Source organism: Heterodontus francisci, chromosome 1 (assembly GCF_036365525.1).
Source record: "Heterodontus francisci isolate sHetFra1 chromosome 1, sHetFra1.hap1, whole genome shotgun sequence".
NCBI classification, from domain to species: Eukaryota; Metazoa; Chordata; class Chondrichthyes; order Heterodontiformes; family Heterodontidae; genus Heterodontus; species Heterodontus francisci.
In genome coordinates, this window is record NC_090371.1 from 232,390,153 (window position 1) to 232,417,074 (window position 26,922).

The following is a 26,922-nucleotide window of genomic DNA, read 5'->3' on the forward strand; positions in this document are numbered from 1 at the left end:
TTTTGTACATTTCAATCAGATCTCCCCCCATCCATTTTCTGTTCCAAGGAGAACAACCCCAGCCTATCCAAGCTTTCCTCATAGCTGCATTTTTCCAGTCCCGGCAACATCCTCTATACCCTCCCTGGTGCAATTACATCCTTTCTGTAATGAGGTGACCAGAACCACACACAGTACTCAAGTTGTGGCCTAACCAATGATTTCTCCAGTTCCAGCATAACCTCCCTGCTCTTACATTCTATACCTCAGCTAATAAAGGAAAGGATTCTATATGCCTTCTTAACCACCTTAAGGACCTGTCCTGCTTCCTTCAGGAATCTGTGGACATTCACTCCAAGGTCCCTCACTTCCTCTACACCTCTTAGTATTTTCCCATTAATCATGTATTCCTTTGCCTTGCTTGACCTCCTCAAATGCATCACCTCACACTTCTCCGGGTGGAATTCCATTTGCTACGTTTTTGTTCACCTGACCAGTCCATTAATATCTTCCTGCAGCCTACAGCTATCCTCCTCACTATCTACCACACGGCCAATCATTGTGCCATCTGCAACCATCTCGATCATGCTCCCTACATTTATGTCCAAATCGTTAATATATACCACAAAAAGCAGGAGGCCCAGTACTGAAGCCTGTGGAACTCCACTGGAAAGAACAAAAGAACAAAGAAAATTACAGCACAGGAACAGGCCCTTCGGCCCTCCAAGCCTACGCCGATCCAAATCCTCTATCTCAACCTGTCGCCTATTTTCTAAGGGTCTGTATCTCTTTACTTCCTGCCCATTCATGTATCTGTCTAGATACATCTTAAAAGACGCTATCGTGCCCGCGTCTACCACCTCCGCTGGCAATGCGCTCCATGCACCCACCACCCTCTGCGTAAAGAACTTTCCACGCATATCCCCCCTAAACTTTTCCCCTTTCACTTTGAACTCGTGTCCCCTTGTAATTGAATCCCCCACTCTGGGAAAAAGCTTCTTGCTATCCAAGAGCCCTCCATTTGCTAAAACACCCATCGAACTTTGTTTCCTGCCACTGAGCTAATTTTGTATCCACCTTGCTACATTTCCCTGCATCCCATGGGCATTTATTTTCTTAACCAGGCTGCACGTGGGAACTTGTCAAAAGCCTTGCTAAAATCTATGTAGACTACAACAACTGCACTGCCCTCATCAATCTTCCTTGTTACTTCTTCAAAAAATTCAATCAAGTTGGTCAGACAAGATCTTCCCTTAACAAATTCATGCAGAATATCCTTGATTAATCTGTGCCCTTCTCAGTGACAGTTTATGCTGTCTCTCAGAATTTATTCCAACAATTTGCCCACTCCTGAGGTTAGATTGACTGGCCTGTAATTATTCAGTCTATCCTTTTTAAACAAAGGTACAACGTTAGTAGTCCTCCCACTTTTTGAAGAAGGGTGTAACATTTGCAGTCTCCAGTTCTCTGGCACCACTCCTGTATCTAAGTGGGATTGTAAGACTTTTGCCAGTGCTTCCACAATTTCCACCCATACTTCACTCAGTATCCTCAGAAGCAACTCATTTGGTCCCGGTGTCTTAGCAACTTTATGTACCGCCAGCCTTTCTAATACTTCCTTTTATCAATTTTTTGCCCAGCCAGTATCTCAACCAGCGCCTCATTCACTGTGACTTTGGCAGCATCTAATTCCTAAAGACAGATGTAAAGTAATTATTTGGTACCACAGCCATGCCCTCTGCCTCAATGCACAGATCCCCTTTTTGGCCTCTAATCGGCCCCACTCCTCCTCTTACTGCCCTTTTTCTATTTATATGCCTATAGAAGCCTTTTGGATTCCATTTCACATTAGCTGCTCTTCTCATACTCTCTCTTTAATTCTCATTATTTTTTTCACTTCCCCTCTGAACCTTCTGTATTCATCCTTGGTCTCACATGTATTATCAACCTGACATCTGTCACATGCACCCTTTTTCTGCTTCATCTTACTCTCTATCTCTTTCATCAATCAAGGAGCTCTGGCTTTGTTTGTCAGACCTTTCCCTCTTGTGGGAATGTACCTAAATTGTACTCCACCCATCTCCACTTTAAAAGTGGCTCATTGATCCATCACAGTTTTGCCTGCCAATCTTTGATTTGGATTTATCTGGCCAGACCTGTTCTCAACTCACTAAATTGTCCCTCTCCCAATTAATTATTTTTTACTCTGGATTGCTCCTTGTTATTTCCATAGTTAACCTAAAGCTTAAGATACCATGATTACTGTCCTATAAATATTTCCCTACTGCCACTAGACCTACCTCACTCCCCAGAACCAGATCCAGCAATGCCTCCTTTCTCGTTGGTTTGGAAACATTCTAATTGAGAAAATTTCCCTGACCACATTTCAAAAACTCTTCCTCTCTGTGTCCTTTACAGAATCACAGAATGTTTACAGTGCAGAAGGAGGCCATTCAGCCCATCGTGTCTGCACCAGCTCTCCAGATGAGCAATTTACCACTCCCCTGCCTTCTCCCTGTAACCCTGCACATTCTTCCTTTTCATATAACAGTCTAATTCCCTTTTGAATACTTAATTGAACCTACCTCCACCACACCCTCAGCAATGCATTCCAGACCTTAACCACTCACTGCATGAAACAGTTTTTCCTCATGTCGCTATTGTGTCTTTTAACAATTACTTTAAATTTGTGCCCTCTGTTCTCGATCCTTTCACGAGTGGAAACAGTTTCTCCCTATCTACTTTATTATACACTGGTTTATATTAGGATAATTAATGTCCTGCAATATCAGCTCTCTAATTCTTGCATCTCACTGTAATTTTCTTGCAAATTTGTTCCTCTATATCTATCCAACTATTTGGAGGTCTATAGAATACACCTAGCAATGTAAAGGTACCTCTATTGTTTCTTAGCTCTGACTAAATAGATGCTGTCTTTCACCCCTCCAGGACAGCCCCTCTCTCCTCAACTGTAATACTTACAATACTGCCACCCTCCTTTATTCCTATCTTTCTTGAAAGTAAAATAGACCAGGCCGAATTTATATAAATCCAAATCTACATATTTCAATCATACCCGTCTTATTTTATAACAATATATATTTTGGGGAATAGAATTTTAATAAAAGGAACAGTTGCATTGGCCGGGAATCGAACCCGGGCCTCCCGCGTGGCAGGCGAGAATTCTACCACTGAACCACCAATGCACAGATAATAATACCGCAATACCAATAGTAGATACTGGACAGCGGCGATTACGATCGTTCTGATTCAACATATTACTATTTTAGTGGAGGCAATCCGGGACAAGTGTACTGCAGCGAGGCGGAAAGGAGATCGAACCCTCAACGGCGACCTTGCCGCCAACATCAACACGGAGCGCGGTTTGCTGCAGCTCACTGAGCCGTGACTCCGCCTCTGCAGACGTTCAGGCTCTTTCCTGGACCTTGACCCACGCATCACATGATTGCCGATCAGCTGTGAACGGAGAGTGAGTATCTTGGGAGAAACAGGGCCTCGCCGGAGGAGGGAGGCACTCCGCTCCGGAATGGAGCGAGAGATACAGGTAGAGAGGGCGAGGTTGGCGAGAGTGAGAGAGGCTTCGGGCCGAGAAGTGATTTTGGTCACATAGCTGAAACGTTAAATCTGCTTCTCTTTCCACAGATGTTGTCAGGCCTGCTGAGTATTTTCAGCATTTTTTTTTTCCCCCAGATTTCCAGCATCTGCAGTATTTTGCGTTTATATTAGAGAAATAGTCTCGGCTTGGAAGATCGTGCAAAAGTAGTTGCACTGTAGGATACAGGCTTGTAAGAAACGGCGGGGCGGAAGCCCCTGAGGTGGAGGGACTCAGTGGTAGTTTTAATTAAGTTACAGCTCTTGTTGTGTATCCTCCCCACCCCGTTCCTCTCCCAACTGTTGCTGGCCATAACTTTTCCTACATTAAAGCATTCATAACAAGATAGACAAATTGATGGTACAAATATAAATAAGAGAGTGTGATATGATAGCTATTACAGAGACATGGTTACAAAGTGACCAAGGCTGGGACCTGAATATTCAACGGTATTTGACATTTTGGAAGAAAGGAAAAGGAAGTGGGGTAGCTATGTTAATAAAGGATGGGATCAGTACAGTAGTAAGAAATGATCTTGACTTGGAATATGAAGATGTAGAATCAGTTTGGGTGGAGATAAGAAATAGCAAAGGAAAGCAGTCACTGGTGGGATTAGTTTATAGACCACCTAACTAGCTCCACTGTAGAACAGAGTATAAATCAATAAATAATGGGGGCTTTTAAGAAAGGTACTGCAATAATCGTGGGCAGTTTTAATCTTCATATTGATTGAACAGATCAAATTGGTAAAGGTAGCCAGGAGGATGAGTTTCATCGAGTGTATTTGGGACAGTTTCATAGAACAAAATGTTGTGGAACCAACCAGTGAGCCAGCTATTTTAGACCTGGTAATGTATAATGAGACAGGATTAAATAATCACTTCATAGTAAAGGATCCTCTACGCAAGAGTGATCATAACATAGAATTTCACATTCAGTTTGGGGGGGGGGGGGGGGTGGTGAGATTTGGGTCTGAAACTAGTGTCTTAAACTTGAATAAGGTTATGAATACAGAGTTGGCTAAAGTAGACTGAGAAAATAAGTTTATAGGCAAGACCGTAGGTATACAGTGGCAGACATTTAATGAAGTATTTCATAACTCTCAAAGATATAGTCCATTGAGAAAGAAAGACTATGAGAAGACTGCACGATCCATGGCTAACTAAGGCAGTTAAGGATGCTTTTATATAAGGATGGTATCAAATTGAAAGAAAAAGGGTACTATGCAGTGAAGATTAGTGATAGGCCAGAAGATTGGGGAAATTTTAGTAAGCAACAAAGGATGGCTAAAAAGGGAGAAATTAAGAGTATGAGTGTAAATTATTGAAAAATATAACTGACAGTAAAAGCTTCTACAAGCTTATAAAAAGGAAGAGAGTAGCTCAAGTATGCGTTGGCATCCTAGGGGAAAAGAGACTGGGGAATTAATAATAGGAAGTAAGGAAATGGTAGAGACTTTGAACAAGTATTTTGTATCTGATTTTACAGTAGAAGAGATTAAATGTAGAAAATCATGGGGCAAAAGGAAGAGAGGAACTTGAAACTTTAACTAGAGAAAAGGTACTAGGAAAACTAATGGGACTAAAGGCTGATAATTCCCCTGGACCTGACAGCCTGCTTCCTAGGGTCTTAAAAGAAGTGGCTGCAGAGATAGTGGATGCATTGGTTGTAATCTTCCAATACTTAAAGGGATAGACAGGGTAGATGCAGCTAAGATGTTTCCCCTGTTTGGGGAGTCTAGAACCAGGGGACACAATTTCAAAATAAGGGGGAATACACTTAGGACAGAGATGAGGAGACATTTCTTTACCCAGAGGTTGTGAATCTTTGGAATTCTCCACCCCAGAGGGCTGTGGAAGCTCAGTCATTGAGAATGTTTAAAGCAGAGTTTGACAGATTTCTAAATACAAATGACATACGGGGAAAGTGTGGAAAAAAGGCATTTAAATGGAAGATCAGCCATGATCGTATTGAATGGCGGGGCATGTCTGATGGGCTGAATGGCCTACTGCTCCCATGTTCCTAATTACCTAGATTCCGGAAAGTTCCCAGTGGATTGAAAACCCGCAAATATAATGCCCCTATTCAAGAAAGGGGAGAGACAGAAAGCTGCAAACTATAGGCCAACTAGCCTAACCTCGGTCATTGGAAAAATGTTTGAATCCATCATTAAGGAAGTAGTAGCAGGACATTTGGAAAATCATAAAATTAAGCAGACATGGCTTTATGAAAGAGAAAGTGTTTGACAAATTTATTGGAGTTCTTTTAGGATGTAATGAGCAGGGTGGATAAAGGGAAACCAGTAGATGTGCTGCACATTAGAAGGGGAGGATTTAAACAAAAACCAAACATCACATCAAGATCTGACTGAGGCATGTGATTCATCAGGACCTGAATATTAACAACCTTTGACTACGGAAGGCAACAAATTTGTCTGTTCGGTTTGTGGGAAAAAAATTCAGATATCAGTGTGACTGGAAAAGTAACATCACAATACACAAAATCACAGTTAAACCATGCCTGGAGTACTGTGAGCAGATCTAGGCATCACAACTTAGAAAGGATATATTGGCTTTGGAGTGTAGCGCAGATTTACTAGAAATGGTACCTGGACTCCAAGAGTTAAATTACAAGGAGAGATTACCCAAACTAAGGTCGTACACTCTGCCATTTAGAAGATAAGGGGTGATTTGATCAAAGTTTTCGAACTATTAATTGGAGCTGATAGGGTAGCTCGAGCTACCCTATTTCCACTGGTTGAGGAACCTAGGACTAGGGGGCATAGCCTTAACCATTCGAGCCACGGGGGCTAGGGGACAGGTTGTGTAGTTGAGTTGAATGGGCCTGGGGCCAGCACTGGGAGGGGCGATCATGAAAGCAGCTAGATTGTTCCCCTAGAAGCCCCAGCTGGTTCACCAAAGTCTTTTCGGGGGTGGGAAGGGGAGCCTGCCACCCAGTCTGGACCTACGCAGGACTTCAGCCTCTATGGGAGGAGAGAGAGCAAGCGGCAGGGCGTTGGTGGGAAGCGGGCGAAGGATAGGATGTCATATCTGCGAAAGACAAAGGTTTCTTTGACATGAACCTCCAAAACTCACAACAACCCCCACCACCTAGAAGGGCAAGATCAGCTGGTGCATGGGAGCACCATCACCTCCAAGAGGCACACAATCCTGACTTGGACAGCAAAAGGATAACTAAAAATAATAAAGCAGGAGAAAGTAGACCATTAAAGTAAAGGAGCAAGAAGTATAAAAGACAATAAGAGCTTCTACAAGTATATAAAAAGTAAGAGAGGAGCTAAAGTAAATGTTAGTCCCTTAAAGCTTGAGACTGGCGAATTAATAATGGGAAACAAGGAAATGGCAAAGACAAATGTTTTTTTAAAATTCATTCATGGGATGTGTGCATCGCTGGCCAGGCCAGCATTTATTGCCCATCCCTAATTTCCCTTGAGAAGGTGGTGGTGAGCTGCCGCCTTGAACCGCTGCAGTCCATGTGGGGTAGGTATACCCACAGTGCTGTTCGGAAGGGAGTTCCAGGATTTTGACCCAGCGACAGTGAAGGAAGGGCGATATAATTCCAAGTCAGGATGCTGTGTGACTTGGAGGGGAACTTGCAGGTGGTGATGTTCCCATGCATTTGCTGCCCTTGTCCTTCTAGTTTGTAGAGGTCACGAGTTTGGAAGGTGCTGTCTAAGGAGCCTTGGTGCATTGCCGCAGTGCATCTTGGAGATGATACACACTGCTGCCACTGCGTTGCTGGTGGAGGGAGTGAATGTTTGTAGATGGGGTGCCAATCAAGCGGGCTGCTTTGTCCTGGATGGTGTTGAGCTTCCTGAGTGTTGTTGGAACTGCACCCATCCAGGCAAGTGGAGAGTATTCCATCACACTCCTGACTTGTGCCTTGTAGATGGTGGACAGGCTTTGGGGAGTCAGGAGGTCAGTTACTCGCCGCAGGATTCCTAGCCTCTGACCTGCTCTTGTAGCCTCAGTATTTATATGGCTACTCCAGTTCAGTTTCTGATCAATGGTAGCCCCTAGGATGTTGATAGTGGGGGGATCAGCGATGGTAATGCCATTGAATGTCAAGGGGAGATAGTTAGATTCTCTCTTGTTGGAGATGGTCATTGCCTGGCACGAATGTTACTTGCCACTTATCAGCCCAAGCCTGGATAATTGTCCAAGTCTTGCTGCATTTCTACACGGACTGCTTCAGTATCTGAGGAGTCACGAATGGTGCTGAACATTGTGCAGTCATCAGCGAACATCCCCATTTCTGACCTTATGATTGAAGGAAGGCCATTGATGAAGCAGCTGAAGATGGTTGGGCCTAGGACACTAGCCTGAGGAACTCCTGCAGTTATGTCCTAGAGCTCAGTTGATTGACCTCCAACAACCACAATCATCTTCCTTTGCACTAGGTATGACTCCAGCCAGTGGAGGGTGTTCCCCCCGATTCCCATTGACCTTAGTTTTGCTAGGGCTCCTTGATGCCATACTCGGTCAAATGCTGCCTTGCTGTCAAGGGCAGTCACTCTCACCTCACTTCTGGAGTTCAGCTCTTTTGTCCATGTTTGAACCAAGGCTGTAATGAGGTCAGGAGCTGAGTGGCCCTGGCGGAACCCAAACTGAGCGTCACTAAGCAGGTTATTGCTAAGCAAGTGCCGCTTGATGGCACTATTGATGACACCTTCCATCACTTTACTGATGATTGAGGGTAAGCTGATGGGGCGGTAATTGGCCGGGTTGGAATTGTCCTGCTTTATGTGTACAGGACATACCTGGGCAATTTTCCACATTTCCGGGTAGATGCCAGTGTTGTAGCTGTACTGGAACAGCTTGGCTAGGGGCACGGCAAGTTCTGGAGCACAGGTCTTCAGTACTATGCCGGAATATTGTCAGGGCCCATAGCCTTTGCAGTATCCAGTGCCTTCAGTCATTTCTTGATATCACGCGGAGTGAATTGAATTGGCTGACGTTTGGCATCTGTGATGCTGGGGACTTCAGGAGCAGGCCGAGATGGGTCATCAACTCGGCACTTCTGGCTGAAGATTGTTGCAAATGCTTCAGCCTTATCTTTCGCACTGATGTGCTGGGCTCCCCCATTATTGAGGATGGGGATATTTGTGGAGCCACCTTCTCCAGTTAGTTGTTTAAATGTCCACCACCATTCAGGACTGGATGTGGCAGGACTGCAGAACTTAGATCTGATCCGTTGGTTATGGGAATCGCTTAGCTCTGTCTATCGCATGTAGCTTCATCGGGTTGACACCTCATTTTGAGGTATGCCTGGTGCTGCTCCTGACATGTCCTCCTGCACTCTTCATTGAAGCAGGGTTGGTCTCCTGGCTTGATGGTAATGGTAGAGTGCAGGATATGCTGGGCCATGAGGTTACAGATTGTGGTTGAGTACAATTCTGCTGCTGCAGATGGCCCACAGCACCTCATGGATGCCCAGTTTTGCATTGCTAGATCTGTTCAAAATCTATCCCATTTAGCCCGGTTGTAGTGCCACACAACACAAAGGAGTGTATCCTCAATGTAAAGGCGGGACTTAGTCTCCACAACGACTGTGCGGTGGTCACTCCTGCCAATATTGTCATGGACAGAAGCATCTGCAGCAGGCAGATTGGTAAGAATGAGGTCAAGTATGTTTTCCCCTCTTGATTCCCTCACCACCTGCCGCATACCCAGTCTAGCAGATATGTCCTTTAGAACTCGGCCAGCTCGGTCAGTAGTGGTGCTACCGAGCCACTCTTGGTGATGGACATTGAAGTCCCCCACCCAGAGTACATTCTGTGTCCTTGCCACCCTCCGTGCTTCCTCCAAGTGGTGTTCAACATGGAAGAGTGCTGAGTCATCAGCTGAGGGAGGGCGGTAGATGGTAATCAGCAAGAGGTTTCCTTGTCCATGTTTGACCTGATGCCATGAGACTTCATGGGGTCCGGAGTTGATGTTGAGGACTCCCGGGGCAACTTCCTCCCTACTGTATACCAATGTGCCGCCACCTCTGCTGGGTCTGTCCTGCCCGAGGGACAATACATACCCAGGGATAGTGATGGCAGTGTCTGGGACATTGTTTGTCAGGTATGATTCCGTGAGTATGACTCTGTCAGGCTGTTGCTTGACTAGTCTGTGGGACAGCTCTCCTAACTTTGGCACAAGCCCCCAGATGTTAGTAAGGAGGACTTTGCAGGGTCGACAGGGCTGGGTTTGCCATTGTCGATGCCGGGTGGTCCGTCCGGTTTCATTCTTTTTTTATTGACTTTGTAGCGGTTAGATACAACTGAGTGGCTTGCTAGGCCATTTCAGAGGGCATTTAAGAGTCAACCACATTGCTGTGGGTCTGGAGTCACATGTGGGCCAGACCAGGTAAGGACAGCAGATTTCCTTCCCTAAAGGACATTAGTGATCCAGATGGGTTTTTACAACAAATCGACAATGGTTTCATGGACATCATTAGACTAGCTTTTTTTTTTAAAGTCCAGATTGATTAATTGAATTCAAATTCCACTTTCTGCTCTGGTGGGATTTGAACCCATCTCCCCTGAGCAATACACTGGGTTACTAGTCCAGTAACAATGTGTTTTGTTTTGTATCTGTCTTCATGGTAGAAGACACTAAAAGCAGAATGTAGAAATGGTTTGGGTCGAGATGAGAAATGATAAAGGCAAGAAGTCTCTTGTGGGAGTGATGTACAGGCCCCCTAACAGCAACCACACGGTAGGACGGGGTATTAAAGAAATAAATAATGGGTGCTTGTCAAAAAGGTACAGCGATAATCATGGGGCATTTTAATCTACATACAGATGGGAAAAATCAGATGGGTAAAGGTAGCCTAGAAGGTAGCATAGAATGTTTTTGGGATAGTTTAAGAGCAGCATGTTCTGGAGCCAGAGAGCAGGCTATACTAGACCTGGTATTGTGCAATGAGATAGGATTAATTAATGCCCTCATAATGAAGGCACCCTTATGCAGCAGCAGTCATAATATAATTGAATTTTACATTCAGTCTGAGGGAGAGAAGAGTGGGTCTAAGACCAGTATTTTAAACTTAAATAAGGGCAATTATGAGAGCATGGAAGCAGAGCTAGCTAAAGTGAACTGGCAAATTAGGTTAAGGGATATGTCAATAGAGATGCAGTGCAGACATTTAAGGGGATATTTCAGAATACATAGAATAGATATATTCCAACGAGAGAGAAAAATTCCAAGGAAAAGACCCAGCTAAAAAAGGTAAAAGGTAGTATCAAACTTAGAGCATGTAATTGTGAAAAGTTGGGTGGCAGGTCAGAAGATTGGATAGAATATAAAGAACAGTAAAGAATGATTTTAAAAGATTACTAAGGGAAAAATTAGAGTAAGAGAGAAAGCTAGCTAGAAATATAAAAACAGATAGTAAGAGTTTCTATAGATATTAAGAAAAGAGTTAACAAAGTGAGCATAGGTCCTATAGAAAGTGAGTCTGGATAATTAATAAGGGAAAATAAGGAGATGGCAGATGAATTGAACAGGTATTTTGCATCAGTCTTCACTATAGTGGGTACAAGTAACATCCCAGAAATGTAAATCAGGATGGAAGGGAGGGAGGAACTTGAGAAAATTACAATCACCAGGGAAGCGGTACTGAGCAAATTGTTGGAGTTGTGGGCTGACAAGTCCCGGGTCCTGATGGACTTCATCCTAGGGTGTTAAAAGAAGTGGCTAGTGGGATAGTTGATGCGTTGGTTTTAATTTTCCAAAATTCCCTAGATTCAGGGAAGGTTCTATTAGATCAGAAAATAGCCAATGTAAACCCTTTATTCAAAATGTTGGCAGCTATTATAAAAGACATAGCAGGGCACTTAGAAAAATTCAAGGTGATCAGGCAGAGTCAATGTGGTTTTGTGAAAGGGAAATCATGTTTAACCAATTTATTGGAGTTCTTTGAAGAACTAACGTGCTGTGGATAAAGTGGATATACTGTACTTAGATTTCTAGCAGGCATTTGATAATGTGCCATATCAAAGGTTATTGCAGAAAATAAAAGCTCATGGTGTCGGGGCTAACATAATGGCATGGATAGAAAATTGGCTAGCAAACAGGAAACAGAATAGGCATAATTAGGTCATTTTCTGGTTGGCAAGATGTAATGAGTCGTGTGCCACAGGGATCAATGTTGGAGCCTCCACCTTTTACAATTTATATAAATGACTTGGATGAAAGAATTGAAGCTATTGGTTACTAAATTTGCTGAGGAGACAAAGGTAGGCAGGAAAGTACATTGTGAAGACAACCTAAGGAGGCTACAAAGGGATATAGGTAGGTTAAGTGAGTGGACAAATATCTGGTAATGGAGTATAATGTGGGAAAATGTGAAATTGTCCTTTGGCAGGAAGAATTTTTTAAAAATCACATTATCTAAATGGTGAGAGATTGCAGAGTTCTGAGATGCAGAGAGATCTGGGTGTCCTAATGCATGAATCACAAAAGGTTAGTATGCAGGTACAGCAAGTAATTCGGAAAGCTAATAGAATGTTATCATTTATTGTGAGGGGAATTGAATACAAAAGTAGGGAGGTTATGCCTCCGTTGTTATACAGGACATTGGTGAGAGCACATTTGGAGTACTGTGTACAGTATTGGTCTTATTTAAGAAAGGATGCAAATGCGTTGGAAGCAGTTCAGAAAAGGTTTACTGGACTAATACCTGGAATGAGCGCTTTGTCTTCTGAAGAAAGGTTGGAAAGGCTAGGCTTGTATCTGCTGGAGTTTAGAAGAGTAAGAGGTGATTTGAATGAAACATGCAAGATCCTGAGGGGTCTTGACAGGGTGGATGTGGAAAGGATGTTTCATGTGGGAGAATCTAGAAGGGGGGGAGGGGGTCACTGTTTAAAAATAAGGGGTCGTCCATTTAAGATAGAGATGAGAGTTTTTTTCTGAGGGTTGAGACTCTTTGGAACTCTCTTCCTCAAAGGCAGTGGAAGCAGAGTCTTTGAATAATTTTAAGGCAGAGGTAGATAGATTCTTGATAAGCAAAGGGGTGAAAAGTTATTGGGGTAGGCGCGAATATGGAGTTGAGGATATAATCAGATCATCTATGATCTTGTTGAATGGCGGAGCAGGCTCAAGGGGCTGAGCGGCCTGCTCCTAATCAGTTTATTTGTATCCGAAGAATGGTAGAAAATAAAGGGGGCAAAAGAGAGGGAGGAACGAAGAACAATTATTACTAGAGAAAAAAAATACTAGGAAAGCTAATGGGACTAAAAGCTGACAAGTCCCCTAGATCTGATGGCCTGCATTCTAGTGTCTGAAACTAAGTGGCTGCAGAGGCACGTGAAAGGAATAAACTTGCAAGGCTGCTGGGATCAAGTGGGAGTGGAACTGACTGGATTGCTTTGTGGGAGCTAGCATGAGGCCGAATGGCCTCATCCAATGCCGTAAATGACTAATGTCCTGTATTTGGTTTCCAAAAGGCATTCGATAAGATGCCACATAAAAGGTTACTGCACAAAATAAGAGCACATGGTTTTCTGGGTAATATATTAGCATGGATAGAGGATTGGCTAATTAACAGGAAACAGAGTAGGGATAAATGGGGCATTTTCAGGTTGGCAAATGGTAGCTAGTGGAGTTCCACAGGGATCAGTGGTGGGGCCTATTTATTTATGATCTATATTAATGACTTGGATGAAGGGACAGAGTGCATTGTCACCACATTTGCTGACAATACGAAGATAGGAAAGAAAGTTGTGTGGAGGACACAGTCTGCAAATGGATATAGATAGGTTAAGTGAGTGGGCAAAAATTTGGCAGATGTGTATAATGTGGGAAAATGTGAGGTTGTCCACTTTGGCAGAAAGAATAGAAAAGCAGATTTAAATTAAGGGAGTTAGTAGAATATTGCAGTAGAGGGATCTGGATGTCCTTGCACATGAGTCACAAAAAGTTAGAGTGTAGGTGCAGCAAGTAATTAGGAAGGCAAATGGAATGTTGCCATTTATTGCAAGCAGGATAGAGTATAAAATTAGAGAAGATTTGCTATAAAATGTACAGGGCATTGGTGAGACTACATCTAGAGTACTGTGCACAGTTTTGGTTTCCTTAAGGAGGGATATACTTGCATTGGAAGCAGTTCAGAGAAGGTTCACTGGGCTGAACCCTGGGATGAAGAGATTGTCTTATGAGGAAAGGTTGAGTAGATTGGCTCTATACTCATTGGAGGTCAATAGATTGAGAGGTGATCTTATTAAAACATCTGAGATTCTGAGGGGTCTTGATAGCTTAGATGCTGAGAGGATGTTTCCTCCCCTTGGGGGAATCGAGAACTAGGGAGTTTAGTTTCAAAATAAAGAGTTTCCTATTTAAGACTGAGATGAGGAAGAATTTCTTCTGAGTTTCGTTAACTTTTGGAATTCTCTTCCCCAGAGAGCAGTGGAGGCTGTGTCAGTGAATATAGTCAAGGCCGAGTTAGATAGATTTTTGATCTATGAGAGTTAAGGGTTTAGGGGGGCAGGCAGGAAAGTGGGAGTTAAGGCCACAATCAGATCAGCCATGATCTTATTGAATGACACAGCAGGCTCTAGGGACCGAATGGTCTACTCCTATTTCTAATGATCTATTTAGACATTATTTGCTGGTTGGATAAATATTGTAATTTTTTTTTCCTGCTGCTAGAAAACATCAGACCAATTCTTGCTCTCAAAACACCTATGGTGCTTGCAGTTATTCATATGCAAACAATACAGCAACTTCAAGTGAGAAGATCCATGGTTAAAGTTGCTGTCTGAATTGTGCAGCTTCCCCATTGGCTTTACAATATTGGCACTTTGCTGTCTGCCTTACCATTGAAATGCATTGAAAGGCATGAAGTTGTAATATTTGTAAGATATATATGAACTACAGTCGCCTCAAAGATAAGCCTGGTCAAGTTTAAGTACCTTTTTAATGATGTGATGAGTCGGGTCATTTCTGACACAGGAGGAAGCCATTCAGCCCATAGAGTCTATGCTGGTTCTCCACAGAACTATTAAGTCAGTCCTATTCCCCCACTTGATCCCTGTAGCCCTTACATCCTTTCTTAAATAAGTGTCTCACATTTGTTCAGTAATCCTATGGCACCTCCCCCATATCTAGGGAAGACTGGAAGATTGTAGTAAGTCCTTGTGCTATCTCCACTCACACTTCCTTTAGCAACCTGATGAGTGTTAATTACTTCCAATCAACCTCTGGCACTGAAAACTTATTACAAGTGTGGAGTCTCATTCGCTCAGGTATTAATTTGGCAAGTCATGCTGCAGCTGAACAGAACTTTAGTTAGGCCGCACTTAGAATATTACGTGAAATTCTGGTCGCCACACTACCAGAAGGACGTGGAGGCTTTGGAGAGGGTACAGAAGAGGTTTACCAGAATGTTGCCTGGTCTGGAGGGCATTAGCTGTGAGGAGAGGTTGGATAAACTCGGATTATTTTCACTTGAACGACGGAGGTGGAGGGGCGACATGATAGAGGTTTACAAAGTTATAAGAGGCATGGACAGAGTGCATAGTCAGAAGCTTTTTCCCCAGGGTGGAAGAGTCAGTTACTAGGGGACATAGGTTTAAGGTGCGAGGGGCAAAGTTTAGAGGGGATGTGCGAGGCAAGTTCTTTACACAGAGGGTGGTGAGTGCCTGGAACTTGCTGCCGGGGTAGGTGGTGGAAGCAGGTACGATAATGACGTTTAAGAGGCATCTTGACAAATACATGAATAGGATGGGAATAGAGGGATACGGTCCCAGAAGTGCAGAAGGTTTTAGTTTAGGCAGGCATCAAGATTGGCACAGGCTTGGAGGGCCGAATGGCCTGTTCCTGTGCTGTACTGTTCTTTGTTCTAATTGAAGATTTAAAAAATAATCATTTAACGTTTTATCTTTTCTTAATCCAATTCACTCTTTATTCCCCTTTCTGTACTTGATTTGGCATTGAATTCACCCACCCTAATTTACACTTCCTTCTCAGTCCTTGTACTGTTTATTTCACAATCCTTCACTCTGGTGAAGAGGTACACAGTTTTCACTCCAGTCTCAGCTGCTCTGTTTTCCTGGAGCTTTCAGCTCCTTGCCACACAAAGAAACCTAAACATTAAAGAGCAAGTCTAATTAGATTAGATTAGAGATACAGCACTGAAACAGGCCCTTCAGCCCACCGAGTCTGTACCGAACATCAACCACCCATTTATACTAATCCTACACTAATCCCATATTCCTACCAAACATCCCCATTAATTAATGGCAGATTCCTTTAAATGCCCCACTTCAGTAATATCTGTCATTAAAAATGAAGAACTTCCTTAACCGTGCACAAATGTGATTTAAAAAAAAAACTATTCTCTATGCTATCCCATGCTGGGTTCTGCTCACCCTTCATCCTTGTTCCTGCTGCCTAAAAATTGAATCCTGGACCTCAAAACCTCCAATTTAAAGTTCTCATCCTTATATTTAAGTCAGTTCATGGTGTTAAACAGGCAGATGTTCAGTCACCAAAATGAGGAAGCCGATGACAGTCTCTGATCCAGAACTGTTTTATTGGCAATTCATAGTTCAGTCCAAATATCAGTTCCCACTCTTTCCTTCCGGACTAACTCTCTGTCCAGAGGCAACAGCCCCACTGGGAAAACACCCAGCCCTTAAATGCAAAATTATAATGAGCATCACCTGCTCTCTATTAACACTGAAATTAGTCCTGTTTAATGAAAAGGGCCAGCATTTTCAATATTGTCACATGGCCTGTCCCTCCACAGCTTTGTAACCACCTCCAGTCCTATGACCCTCCATCTGCTCTGACCCTGGGTCTTTGTGCATCCTCCACCACCTTCACCTTACCATTGATGACTATGCCTTCAGCTTTCTAGGTCCCAGAATCTGGAATTCTCCACTCCCACACTCCAAGCTCCCTCTATCTCTCCATTTTCTTCTCCCCCTTTAATACGCTCCTTAAAACCTGCCACCTTGATTGACCAAGCTTTCAGTTACCCATCCCAATATCTTGTGTTCTGACGGAAGGTCATTAACCTGAAACATTAATTCTTTCTCTCTCCTCAGATGCTCCCAGACCTGCTGAGTATTTCCACCATTTTCTGTTATTTCAGATTTCTAGCATCTGCAGCTTTGTTCTTCAAATACCCTTTCCTTTGCCTCAATGCCAGTTTTTTTCTGATTGTGACTCTGAAGTACCTTGGAATGTTTTACTGTGGTGGTGTACCACATAAATGCAAATTATTGCTTATTCACATGTCAAAATAGGAGTCACTTTTGTGGTTAGATTGCTACAGTACAGCATCTGCTCCCATTGTTTAGTGTTAAATGTCCAAACAAGGGCCTGAATTTCTGTGGGCATTGCCCCAATCACTTGCTTTAACCCTTTAATCCTTAATGGCATAACTGTCCCTTTCCTGGTGGTCATTCCTTTTATCCTGTTGAAGATATGGAAATTCAGGGACCTTAGCAATTATCAGACATAGTGGACTAAATTTTAATTACGTGCCATGCTTCTTGGCAGCTTGTTTTCAACTCAGCGTCCTTCCGACACAGAAGTACCGCTGAGGAGCCACCGGGATATTACGCGTGGGCTTGGAGCGGCCACTCCCGATGACGTGGAGGGGACAGTCCCCACGGCACTGCGCAGGTGCCGGTGCCATTTTTAAAGACCTTTAAGCCCCGAGTAGAAATGTTAATTTTAAAGGGACCAGGCCTTTAACTTTTAATAAAAACAGTACATTTCACATAAGTGCCACTCCCACCCCACAATAAATTTATTTCTCTTTCCCTCCCCCCCCCTCCCCCCCCCACCCCCACCCCCCCACAAAGCCATTTTTGACAGTCACGACCTTTAAACCCCAAACTTTGCACTCTTTGCCCTTCGGCCCCTTCCCACCATCCTCACAGCCAATGAAAAATGTTTTCTCCACTCTTCCACCCCTCCCGCCTTGAAAATGTTATTCCTCCCCCTCCCTACCACGTTCTTGCCTCGGAACTACGTATGGAGTTCCGAAGACGCGCGAGCTGCGTTTGGAGTAGGTAAAATGAGCATGGGACGTCCGCTGCCTGCAGGTAAGTTTATTTGCATCTCATTTATGTTCATTTGATTATGCAGGTGAAGGTCCTGCTGCCAGGCGGTGGGGGCTGCACTAAGGTCCCCCCGCCGCCAGTAATATGTGGCGGGCCCTTCTCGATGTCGCGGTTCAAGGCAGGCCTCTCCCCACAAAACTTTACCGGCCCCTGCACCGTGACTTGCAGTGTCGAGGGGCTGGTAAAATTCAGCCCAGTGTGTTGCGAATCAGTCAGCCTTCTGCTCACAGCACTGAGATTGGCCAGGCCAAAACCACAAGTTCCATCCTATTTGATTTAAGTATGGTGCGTCATCCCTCCTCTTGCAGTATGTGATGCTGTTTACCATGACCTTATTATCTGTATTCTGTTGTCCCCTCCATGGTACTGCTTTTGTGTGGTTCTATTCCTGTCTTCCTGAATACAGAATGGCTTAGGAAAGTAGGCACAAGAGTAGGCCATTCAGTCCTCAAGCCTATTCTGCCATTTAATTAGATCATGGCTGATCTATAGCTCAACACCATTTACCTCATTGCTCCGTATCTCTTGGTACGCTTACCTAACAAAAACAACCACTGCTCTACAATTCTGAGTTAATAAATCTCAAATTTAAAAAAGCTAGTCTAGTGTGACCATTGTCAATTGTTGTAAAAACCCATCTGGTTCACTAATGTCCTTTTAGGGAAGGAAATCTGTTGTCCTTACCTGGTCTGGGTGTACATGTGGCTCCAGATCCACAGCGATGTGGTTGACTTGTAAAAAGCCCTCTGAAATGGCCACTCAGTTCTCGGGCAATTAGGGATGGGCAATAAATGCTGGCCTAGCCAATGCTCATCCCATGAACGAATAAAAAAAAAATTGTTAGCTGACAGTTGAAACCCACTCACATTGGGGTAATTCAAAGTGCTAATTTTTAGGTTGCTGTCTATTGACAGTTCACAGACAAACCTGTTGCTTGTCAACAGTGACTGCACTTAAACAGTACAGCATTGGTTGGAATGCACTTTGGGATGCCTGAGGTTGAGAAAGGTACAATATAACTGCAAGTCTTTTATTTATTTTTGGCTCCTTGGTGAGAGAAAGTAGTTATTTCTGATCTGTTACAGCTTTATTGTATAGAAGGGTTGCAAAGTACCTTTGCACTTCCTCAGCACTATTCCTCTATATAAAAAAAAATTACAAATTTGACTTCCAGTACAAATTGTTTTGTAGTGGTATTAAATTGCAGGGAGGGAAAATATAAACACCTAATCTGTTGCAATTTGTAAGGCGATATTTAACATCAGTTGTGTCATTGTATTGACGTTTGGGAGACAAATTGTTTGCTAGGTAATATGCGGCACAGTGGCGCAGTGGTTAGCACCGCAGCCTCACAGCTCCAGGGACCCGGGTTCGATTCCGGGTACTGCCTGTGTGGAGTTTGCAAGTTTTCCCTGTGTCTGCGTGGGTTTTCTCCGGGTGCTCCGGTTTCCTCCCACAAGCCAAAAGACTTGCAGGTTGATAGGTAAATTGGCCATTATAAATTGTCACCAGTATAGGTAGGTGGTAGGGAAATATAGGGACAGGTGGGGATGTTTGTTGGGAATATGGGATTAGTGTAGGATTAGTATAAATGGGTGGTTGATGTTCGGCACAGACTCGGTGGGCCGAAGGGCCTGTTTCAGTGCTGTATCTCTAATCTAAAAAAATAGGTGGTACTTTGTGATCTCGAACACTTAGCACACACTAATTTTATAGAATGTTTCCTTTGGTTTCAGGCAATAATTTCCAAATTGCATGTTACACCAACGTGACGAAATGAGCAGCTGGGTATTTTGGGCAGTAGTGTATTGCATTAGCATCACCTTCGTAATACCTGCCATCAGCTGTCAAGAGGCAGTTTTCCGCTCAGGTAGGAGGAATGAACATTTATGAATGAACAGGAGAATTTAACTGTGTTGGGAGTTCAACTACATTACAAAATTGCTGCAAATGGCAGACCTACTGTGATTTAAAGTCAGTGCTACTGGTTCCAGTGGTGCAGAAATGTGCCAGGTTGGTTTGCGTTTATCTGAGATAATGGTGGTGCTAGTACAGCCTGGTTTATACCGATGGTCTGTACAGACCTGTTCCCCACCTACTCCTATGCCCAATCCCCCAGCAGCCAGTGTTGGGGGAAAAGGTCCATGACCAAAAGGCGACCAGGAGTTTTGTCCAAATCCAAGCAGTTTAATGCTGTGGATTTGCACCTTTGTCCCTGAATGGAACTGATTTGAGTATCCCTAACCTAGTTTTGCTCTGGTTTCTTGCAGCCAACAGAGGAACAAGAAGTTTCTCTCACTTGTTTGGACTAGCTTTAAAATGAAGCCTCGGAGTTGAAAGTATAAAATACTCCACCAACCTTCCATCAAATGTTCACAATTTAAAAAAAATATTTTAGTGATCATGACTATCAAAAATCATTGAGTAACAGGTAACATCATTCTAGAACAGTCTGAGTCCTGCATCAAATCAGTGAGGACAAGGTACTTGTTAGAACATTCTCACTGAATCAGTTATGTACCAGCATATGTTTAATTTCCTTGATGGCTCACTAAGCACCCACTGATTCACACAGACCAGATAGAGCTTAGGTGTTGAGTTCAAGTTCCATGCTCGGCCTGGTGCTGGGCCACACAACAATCAAGGCTTGGGTTCCATCCCTGCCCTGGTACTTAGCCACACTGAATAGGCTGAGCCCAGGTACTATCCCTAGCCTGATACTGTGAGACACAGTGCAGGCTGGGCCCAGGTTTCATCCCTGGCCTGGCACTTAGCCACATACAACAGGCTAAGGACCTAAAAAAGGAGAGAGCAGGGTACTTTCTAAATGGTGAAAAGCTAGAAACAATGGGGGTCCAGGTGCATAGATCTTTAATGAACAGGCACAGAAGGTATTCAAAATGGCTAATGGAATTAGCCTTTATTAGATTCCACAAAGCTGGATATGGAAGGATAATGCTGGAGCCTATTGTTATGACCAGGTGAGAAAGAGGTCTGGGGTCCCTTTCAGCCTTCACCTGGTCTGACTAACATGATTTTATTTTTTAAACACACTATTTTTAGCTCCCCCTTGATTAATCTTTGTTCAATGCTTTCCAATTATAAGGTAAAGAAACAAGCACAAATAGGCTTTCTTAGGTTTAAAGAAGAAAGGTGAAATTTTATTAAAACTTAAACTCTAATTCGGTTGACACCTACGAATACACGACGCGCCCACGCTAGCATGCATACTCGATACGCATGCAGATATGAGCAGAAACAAGTAGAAGAAAAATAAGTGGAAAAGTTTGAGGCAATCTCTGAGGAGTGTTTCTTTTTGTTACTGTGCTTAGAGCTCATTGTAGAGCCCTTGATTGAAGATATGGTCTTGCTTTTCGTTGGGGCCCAGTATTCTTCTTAAACCTTATTCACTATAGGAGACTTTTCTCACTTGGAGTTCACGTGTCTTCAGTGGGGTTTAGAGTTCCATGAGAAACAGATGAGAGCAGACATGATAGGCTCTTTTCAATCCAGGAGCCAAGAGCTTTCTGCTAGTTCAAACACTGTCTCTACCATTTAAAACTTCCCCAAATTGGCCAGCAGGGTGACCGACTGGTTTGACCAGGTCTTTTCTGTATTGTATGGGAGCAGGAGATAGCTCCTTTGTTCCAACACTGTTAATATGCAAAAATGTCTTCCTGGCCAGAGGCCTGGCAATTCCTTGTAACAGGCCTTTTCTTCCCAGTAACAATTTGAAATTTAGTGTCCATGTGGCGAAATCAATGTGCCTCATTCTTGGCAGGTGGGGGCTTGCCTGATACTATCTTTACCCAGTTTCACATTTATTGAACAGAGTAGGAGGATTACAAACATCTAACTCCTCACTCAAAACCAACCCTGTCTCAATAAGTGTCTGTTTATAAAGGTACTCAAGTAAGACCCCAATTAATACCCAATTAATAAATCAAACAATTGATATACAAATTAACAGATTCCCTTTTAGAATACAACATGGATTAATATGCTCAAACAACTTTTCAAAATAAATTCCATATTGGGTTCAAAGTATTACATTGAGAGACACCCCTCCTTTAACACCCCTAACAATTTCTTTGTACTAGCATTTCTTTTTGTGGAGCAGTCAGATAGCTGATGACTTGTATCTACCCATTTAAGTTTGGAGATTTCCTTTCTCTTCAGCATTTGTTTCAATCCAGCCACGTCAATACATAGTTTTCTCATTTTTTTGTAGAGTGTACATTGTTCTTTTTGGCACAATTATCCACATATTCAGTGGGTATCCTATCTTCAGTATGTCCCTTGAGAATTTCACCCAAAATATTTGACAAATAGGACCCCATATCCACTGCCTCCACAAGACCCAGTGTTTACACAGCTAAAGTGCTTTTGACGACCAGTTTTATTTTCTTAGCCTCCCAACCTAAAGGACAACATTTCCCATTTTCACCCGTCAGCAAAATTAACATGTGAAGCATTAGTAAAAAAATATTAGATTCATGGTCTTTGGATCACCTAAGGATGGAAACACATTTCTCCAGATCTGTTTTCTTAAAATGTTTTATTTGCCTTCAAAACATTCTCAACTTTCAGATATTTCATCATCGTGCTTAACTTCAGCACATCAAAATTAGCGTCAGGCCTAGTCCGAGCACAACCAGTTTAATTGACCAATCAAGCTTCACAGTTGCTCAGTCTCTGCTTTAGATACATCATCTTTCAGTGATGAACATGATTAACTGGGATGGGTGTAACGCTCTCTAAATAGTTTTGTTGATTTAAAGTTATTCCAGACTTAGTCTGCTTAATATCCAAACCAATGCATTTAAAGGTCCCACAAGCCTGACTCCCAATCTTAAATTCTGCCCTAATCTGATCAATAACATATTCCTCAAAATCTGTACCACCCCAGAAGAAATCAATGTGCATCATGAAGATGCCTGGAAAAGTTTCCCTTTATAATACAAATAAAAAAAATTGCAGGATCTGCTTTTAGTTGAACACAACCAATTTTCAACAAAACAGATCTCTCAGAAATACCACACCCTGGAAATATTATTAATGCCACAGACGCATTTGTTCTGTTTCCATAGTTTTCCTTCTGCATCTGCTGCCTCTTTGGGTGGTTTCAGAAACATTTCTCTGAAAGGTATCACCCTGCAGAAATGTTGCTTTTGTGTCAATGGGCCTACACTTCCATGAATATGTGGCCAAAAGAGCTAAAAAGATTTACAGGATTACTTTGAGCTGTGAGAGAGTCTACTCGAATATTGGTATCCCTCAGTTGCTCTTCAAAACCCCTCTCATCTAGCCTCGCTTTAGACTTACAAGTTCCATCGGGAAGGACTTTTTCAGTACAAATCAATCTATGTGACGATGGCTGTCCCCATCTGGAACCTCAATTAAACTCCAAACTCTCTAATTCCTTATGTTTTGCATCTCTTATTAGTTTATTCTCAAGCTTATTGGCAGCCACTAAAACTTCACAATCACGAGGACTTCTGCTTCTAGTTCTATTCTGAGACTGCTCCCTGGTCTTCATTTCATTGTGGAATCTGCTCAAACTATGGCTTCTATTAGCGATTTAATGTTTTTTGGGACTATTACTAGAATATCTCGCACATTATCGGAGGCTCTTTCTCCAGTACATAGTTTCCTTACATACGTGTCACTTCCAGACCCACTATTAGAACTTGCACTGTGCTTTCTTAACTTCCACTCTTCCACCCCATTCTGCCAGTCCATGGACCTTGCTTCTTGGTCATCATTTTGAACATTTAACCAATATTTAAACTTGCCTGTAGATTTTCCTGCAGGTTGCACAATTGTTGCATCCCTCCATCTATTCGACCCCTTTGGAATATATGTCACCTGAGTACTTGGGGCAATTGTTCTTTGGATGCGATAACACTTTCTTGAGCATAATGATCCCTCACATTACTATGCAACCCTTTATCTACCTCATTCTATTCCTCGGGACCTTCATCACAAAACACGTGAGTATTTGAGGTACAAGGTGCATCGTTTCCCCTCTATCAACTCCTCAATTCTGAGATTTTGGAATTAAACCCGATCAGTTGCGAGGAATGAACCTAATTTTTTTTCCATGCTTGATAATTACTGTCTTACCTTCACAACCGATTACCTTACCAGAGCCCTTCCATTCCTCATGACCCTCTCTTTTATAATACACCAAATCTCCGGAATTAAATTCCACCTCAGATGGCCTTATATGATGCCTCAGAGTTCTCTGAATTTTCTTGGAGAGCTCAGCCATGATGAAAGCCCATCTCCGTGCATTCAAATGTGCAGAAAAAAATTGAACTAATTGCAGTACCTTCTAGAGCAGGAGGACTGTTGCACAACACAAAGCAATTTGGGATTCTGCACTAAAACCAATTGATGGGGACTATATCCTCCAACCATCTGAAGTGAATTCTTCAAATGAGCCACCCATGTCAGGGCAGTTGTCAACTTGCAGTTTGGCTGGTCAACTAAGATTTTATGCAGCATTTCAACCACTGGGTGATTCTGTTCAAAGCCCATTGCTGAAAGGACTTTCGGCCGCAGTATTCATAACCATAATGTTCATCTTTTCACACATATCTCTGAACTCATCATTGGCAAATTCCCCTCCATTATCAGTCAGAAACTTTGCTGGTGCCCCAAGTCCAGTCCCTATCCATTTCTCCATAATTTTGTCTATCACCCTTTTGTCCTTGTTATTTATTATTGTAAAATGACTAAATCTTGTTGCTAGGTCTATAAAATGTAGTTTGAAAATATTCTTGTCATTGTCCCACACCTTTAAATCAATGGCAACCACCTCATTAAAGTCACGTGCCAATGGGAGACTGATAATAGGATGTGATGGTATCCTCCGATACTTTTTTTTATTTTTTTTTATTAAACAGATTTCACACTTTTCACTAATCTCTATTATCCTCGTATACTCTTCATTAATCACACCAGCATCCTTTAGCAGGGTTTTTAATCGCGGACAAGATGGGTGAGTAAATTGTCTGTGTAACCAAGATAATTTGCTTTTTATCTCTGATTCTGAACATCTGATGCCATTAATACTTCTAACACTGACTAGAAACATCTAGTTTTGTTAAGGGGATACAATAATGCCCTGACTGGGTAAACTGCAAATTCACTGACTTTCCAAAAACAATTGCCTGATCATGCTCCATATCAAGTTTCATTTGTGCCTTTTTCATTGAAGGCTAACTCAACAGTAAAAGTATCTCACTTGAGACTACGTCAGTACTGATAAAGTAGCTTACTCCAGCTATTTTACATGGAATTACTACTCTCTTCAGTGACTTCAAAGTGTTGTCATCACCAAACCTAAAGCTGGTAGTACTTTTATACTCAATCTTGCATCAATCCTTGCTACTAAGTGAATCCAGATAACATTGTAACTAATCAGTTCCACATACTGTCCAATACAGCATAGTCGAACAAATTCACAACGAACACATTCATCGCAGGACTAAAACTCCTTGAGACTAGTACAGTTCATTCAGATTCATCAATATTTTCCTCTTCTGCCTCAGAATTCTCTGCATAGTGTTATTTTGAGGACTTTGCCCCACTGCTTAGGGCAATTCATTGCATAATGATACTTTGAGTCACATCTGAAGCACCTATTAACTGTTCCTTGGGCATTCCTGGAATTCATTTGCCTATGATTGCTGTTCTAATTTGGTCTTCCACTGTAATAGTCAGACCTGCTAAAGGTACTTTAATTCTCAATCCTCCTGTCTTTACTCTTCCATTGTACCATTTCGATATCTAGTAAACATTGAATCCTCCATTCTTTGTGTAACTGCAGAATGTCCTGTTTGTTTTACCAGGGCTTCAGGAAATGACAATTTCCACAGGAATTTCTTTAAAGCAGCAGACATTTGATCCAACAGGGAGTCTTTGTCCAAGAACTGAACCCTAGTTAGAACCAGGAGCTTGTCCATATGTGGCACCCTAGCACAATCTAGCAATTTAAATAACATTGAACCAGGGATCTCCTAATTGAATTTCCTCAATCTTCTATACTGTCAAGGTCCATGATATATTCTTCCATTGAATAACTATCTGTTTTCCAAAATCTGTAAAAGTCTGACCATGCCTCATATGCATTCATTAGGTCATCTTTCTTGTAAATTTCATCCAAGAATTCTAACAAGATCCAACCCTCCTTATGTATCGAACTGACGAGCATCTAGTACACAGAACACTTTACTTCTGATTTTACTTTTGGTAGGACGTAACAATGCTGAGGCCATACCTTGTTTCCTCTTTGATAGAGATGTAACCCATCTCTATATCCACTTTATTCTTCCACTGGTCATATGGTTCAAAATCCGAGAACATTAGAGGGTAATATACCCTGACAATTTACACTTGCTTTCTGACATATTTTCCACAATAGCCCATGAGATTTTAGTTTTTTATGTAAAAATAAATTCCTAGTTTCCAACCTTCAGCTTTAGGCAACCATCCTCCACTACCATGTTAAACTCCAGAAAGCTTGGTATGGAAGGATAATCCTTGAACCTATCTTTACTCAGTTTCACATTTATTGTACAGAGTAGAAGGATTACAAACATGGAACTTCTCACTCAAAACCCTCCATCAGTCTTAGTAAGTGTCTGCTTATAAGTGCTCAAGTAAGACCCAATTAACACCCTCCACCTGCATATAATCAAACAATTGATACACCATTAACAGTTTAACATTTAAATCGAGTGGATTAGAATGCAAGGGGGTAGAAGTCATGCTTCAGCTATACAAAACCCTGGTTAGACCACACCTGAAGTACTGTGAGCATTTCTGGGCACCACCTTAGGAAGGATATATTGGCCTTGGAGGGAGTGCAGCATAGATTTACCAGAATGAAACCTGGACTCCAAGGATTAAGTTATGAGGAGAGATTACAGAACTAAGGTGGCATTCCCTGGAATTCATAAGGTCAAGAGGAGATTTGATCAAAATTTTCAAGATAATGTGGGGACCAAATAGTTCTTCTCTATCTATCCCACTTCAACTCGTTGGACGTCTAGGACTAGCGGGTATTGTCTAAAAATTAGAGCTGGGCCTTTCAGGTGTGAAATGAGGAAACACTTCTTCACACAAGATGATTGGAATTTTCCTCAACAAATGGCAATTCATTGGTAAACCTAAGAACCTGTTTGGCTAGTTTCTTTGCCTTATAATTGGAAGTTAGTGAACAAGGATTCACTCGGGG

General features: G+C 42.5%; 1 protein-coding gene and 1 non-coding gene across 8 annotated transcripts in view; one reads left to right on the plus strand and one right to left on the minus strand.

Moving 5' to 3' along the window:
• Window positions 1–3,114: 3,114 nt before the first annotated feature.
• trnag-gcc (transfer RNA glycine (anticodon GCC)) lies at window positions 3,115–3,185 on the minus strand. The gene has a single exon. It is a non-coding gene; the product is annotated as a tRNA-Gly (tRNA).
• An 80-nt stretch (window positions 3,186–3,265) lies between these two features.
• Window positions 3,266–26,922, plus strand: part of LOC137375247 (transmembrane protein 144-like) — a 350,909-nt gene continuing 327,252 nt past the window's right edge. For 5 of the 7 annotated variants that reach the window (XM_068042111.1, XM_068042150.1, XM_068042140.1 and 2 more), the window contains exons 1-2: window positions 3,457–3,544; window positions 19,412–19,545. In XM_068042111.1, the coding sequence (XP_067898212.1) occupies window positions 19,431–19,545 (115 nt within the window). In that variant the 5' untranslated portion in view covers window positions 3,457–3,544; window positions 19,412–19,430. Of the gene's footprint in view, window positions 3,545–17,106; window positions 17,233–19,411; window positions 19,546–26,922 lie in introns of those variants that run through there. The other 2 variants (XM_068042121.1, XM_068042132.1) reach the window with 2 other exon arrangements.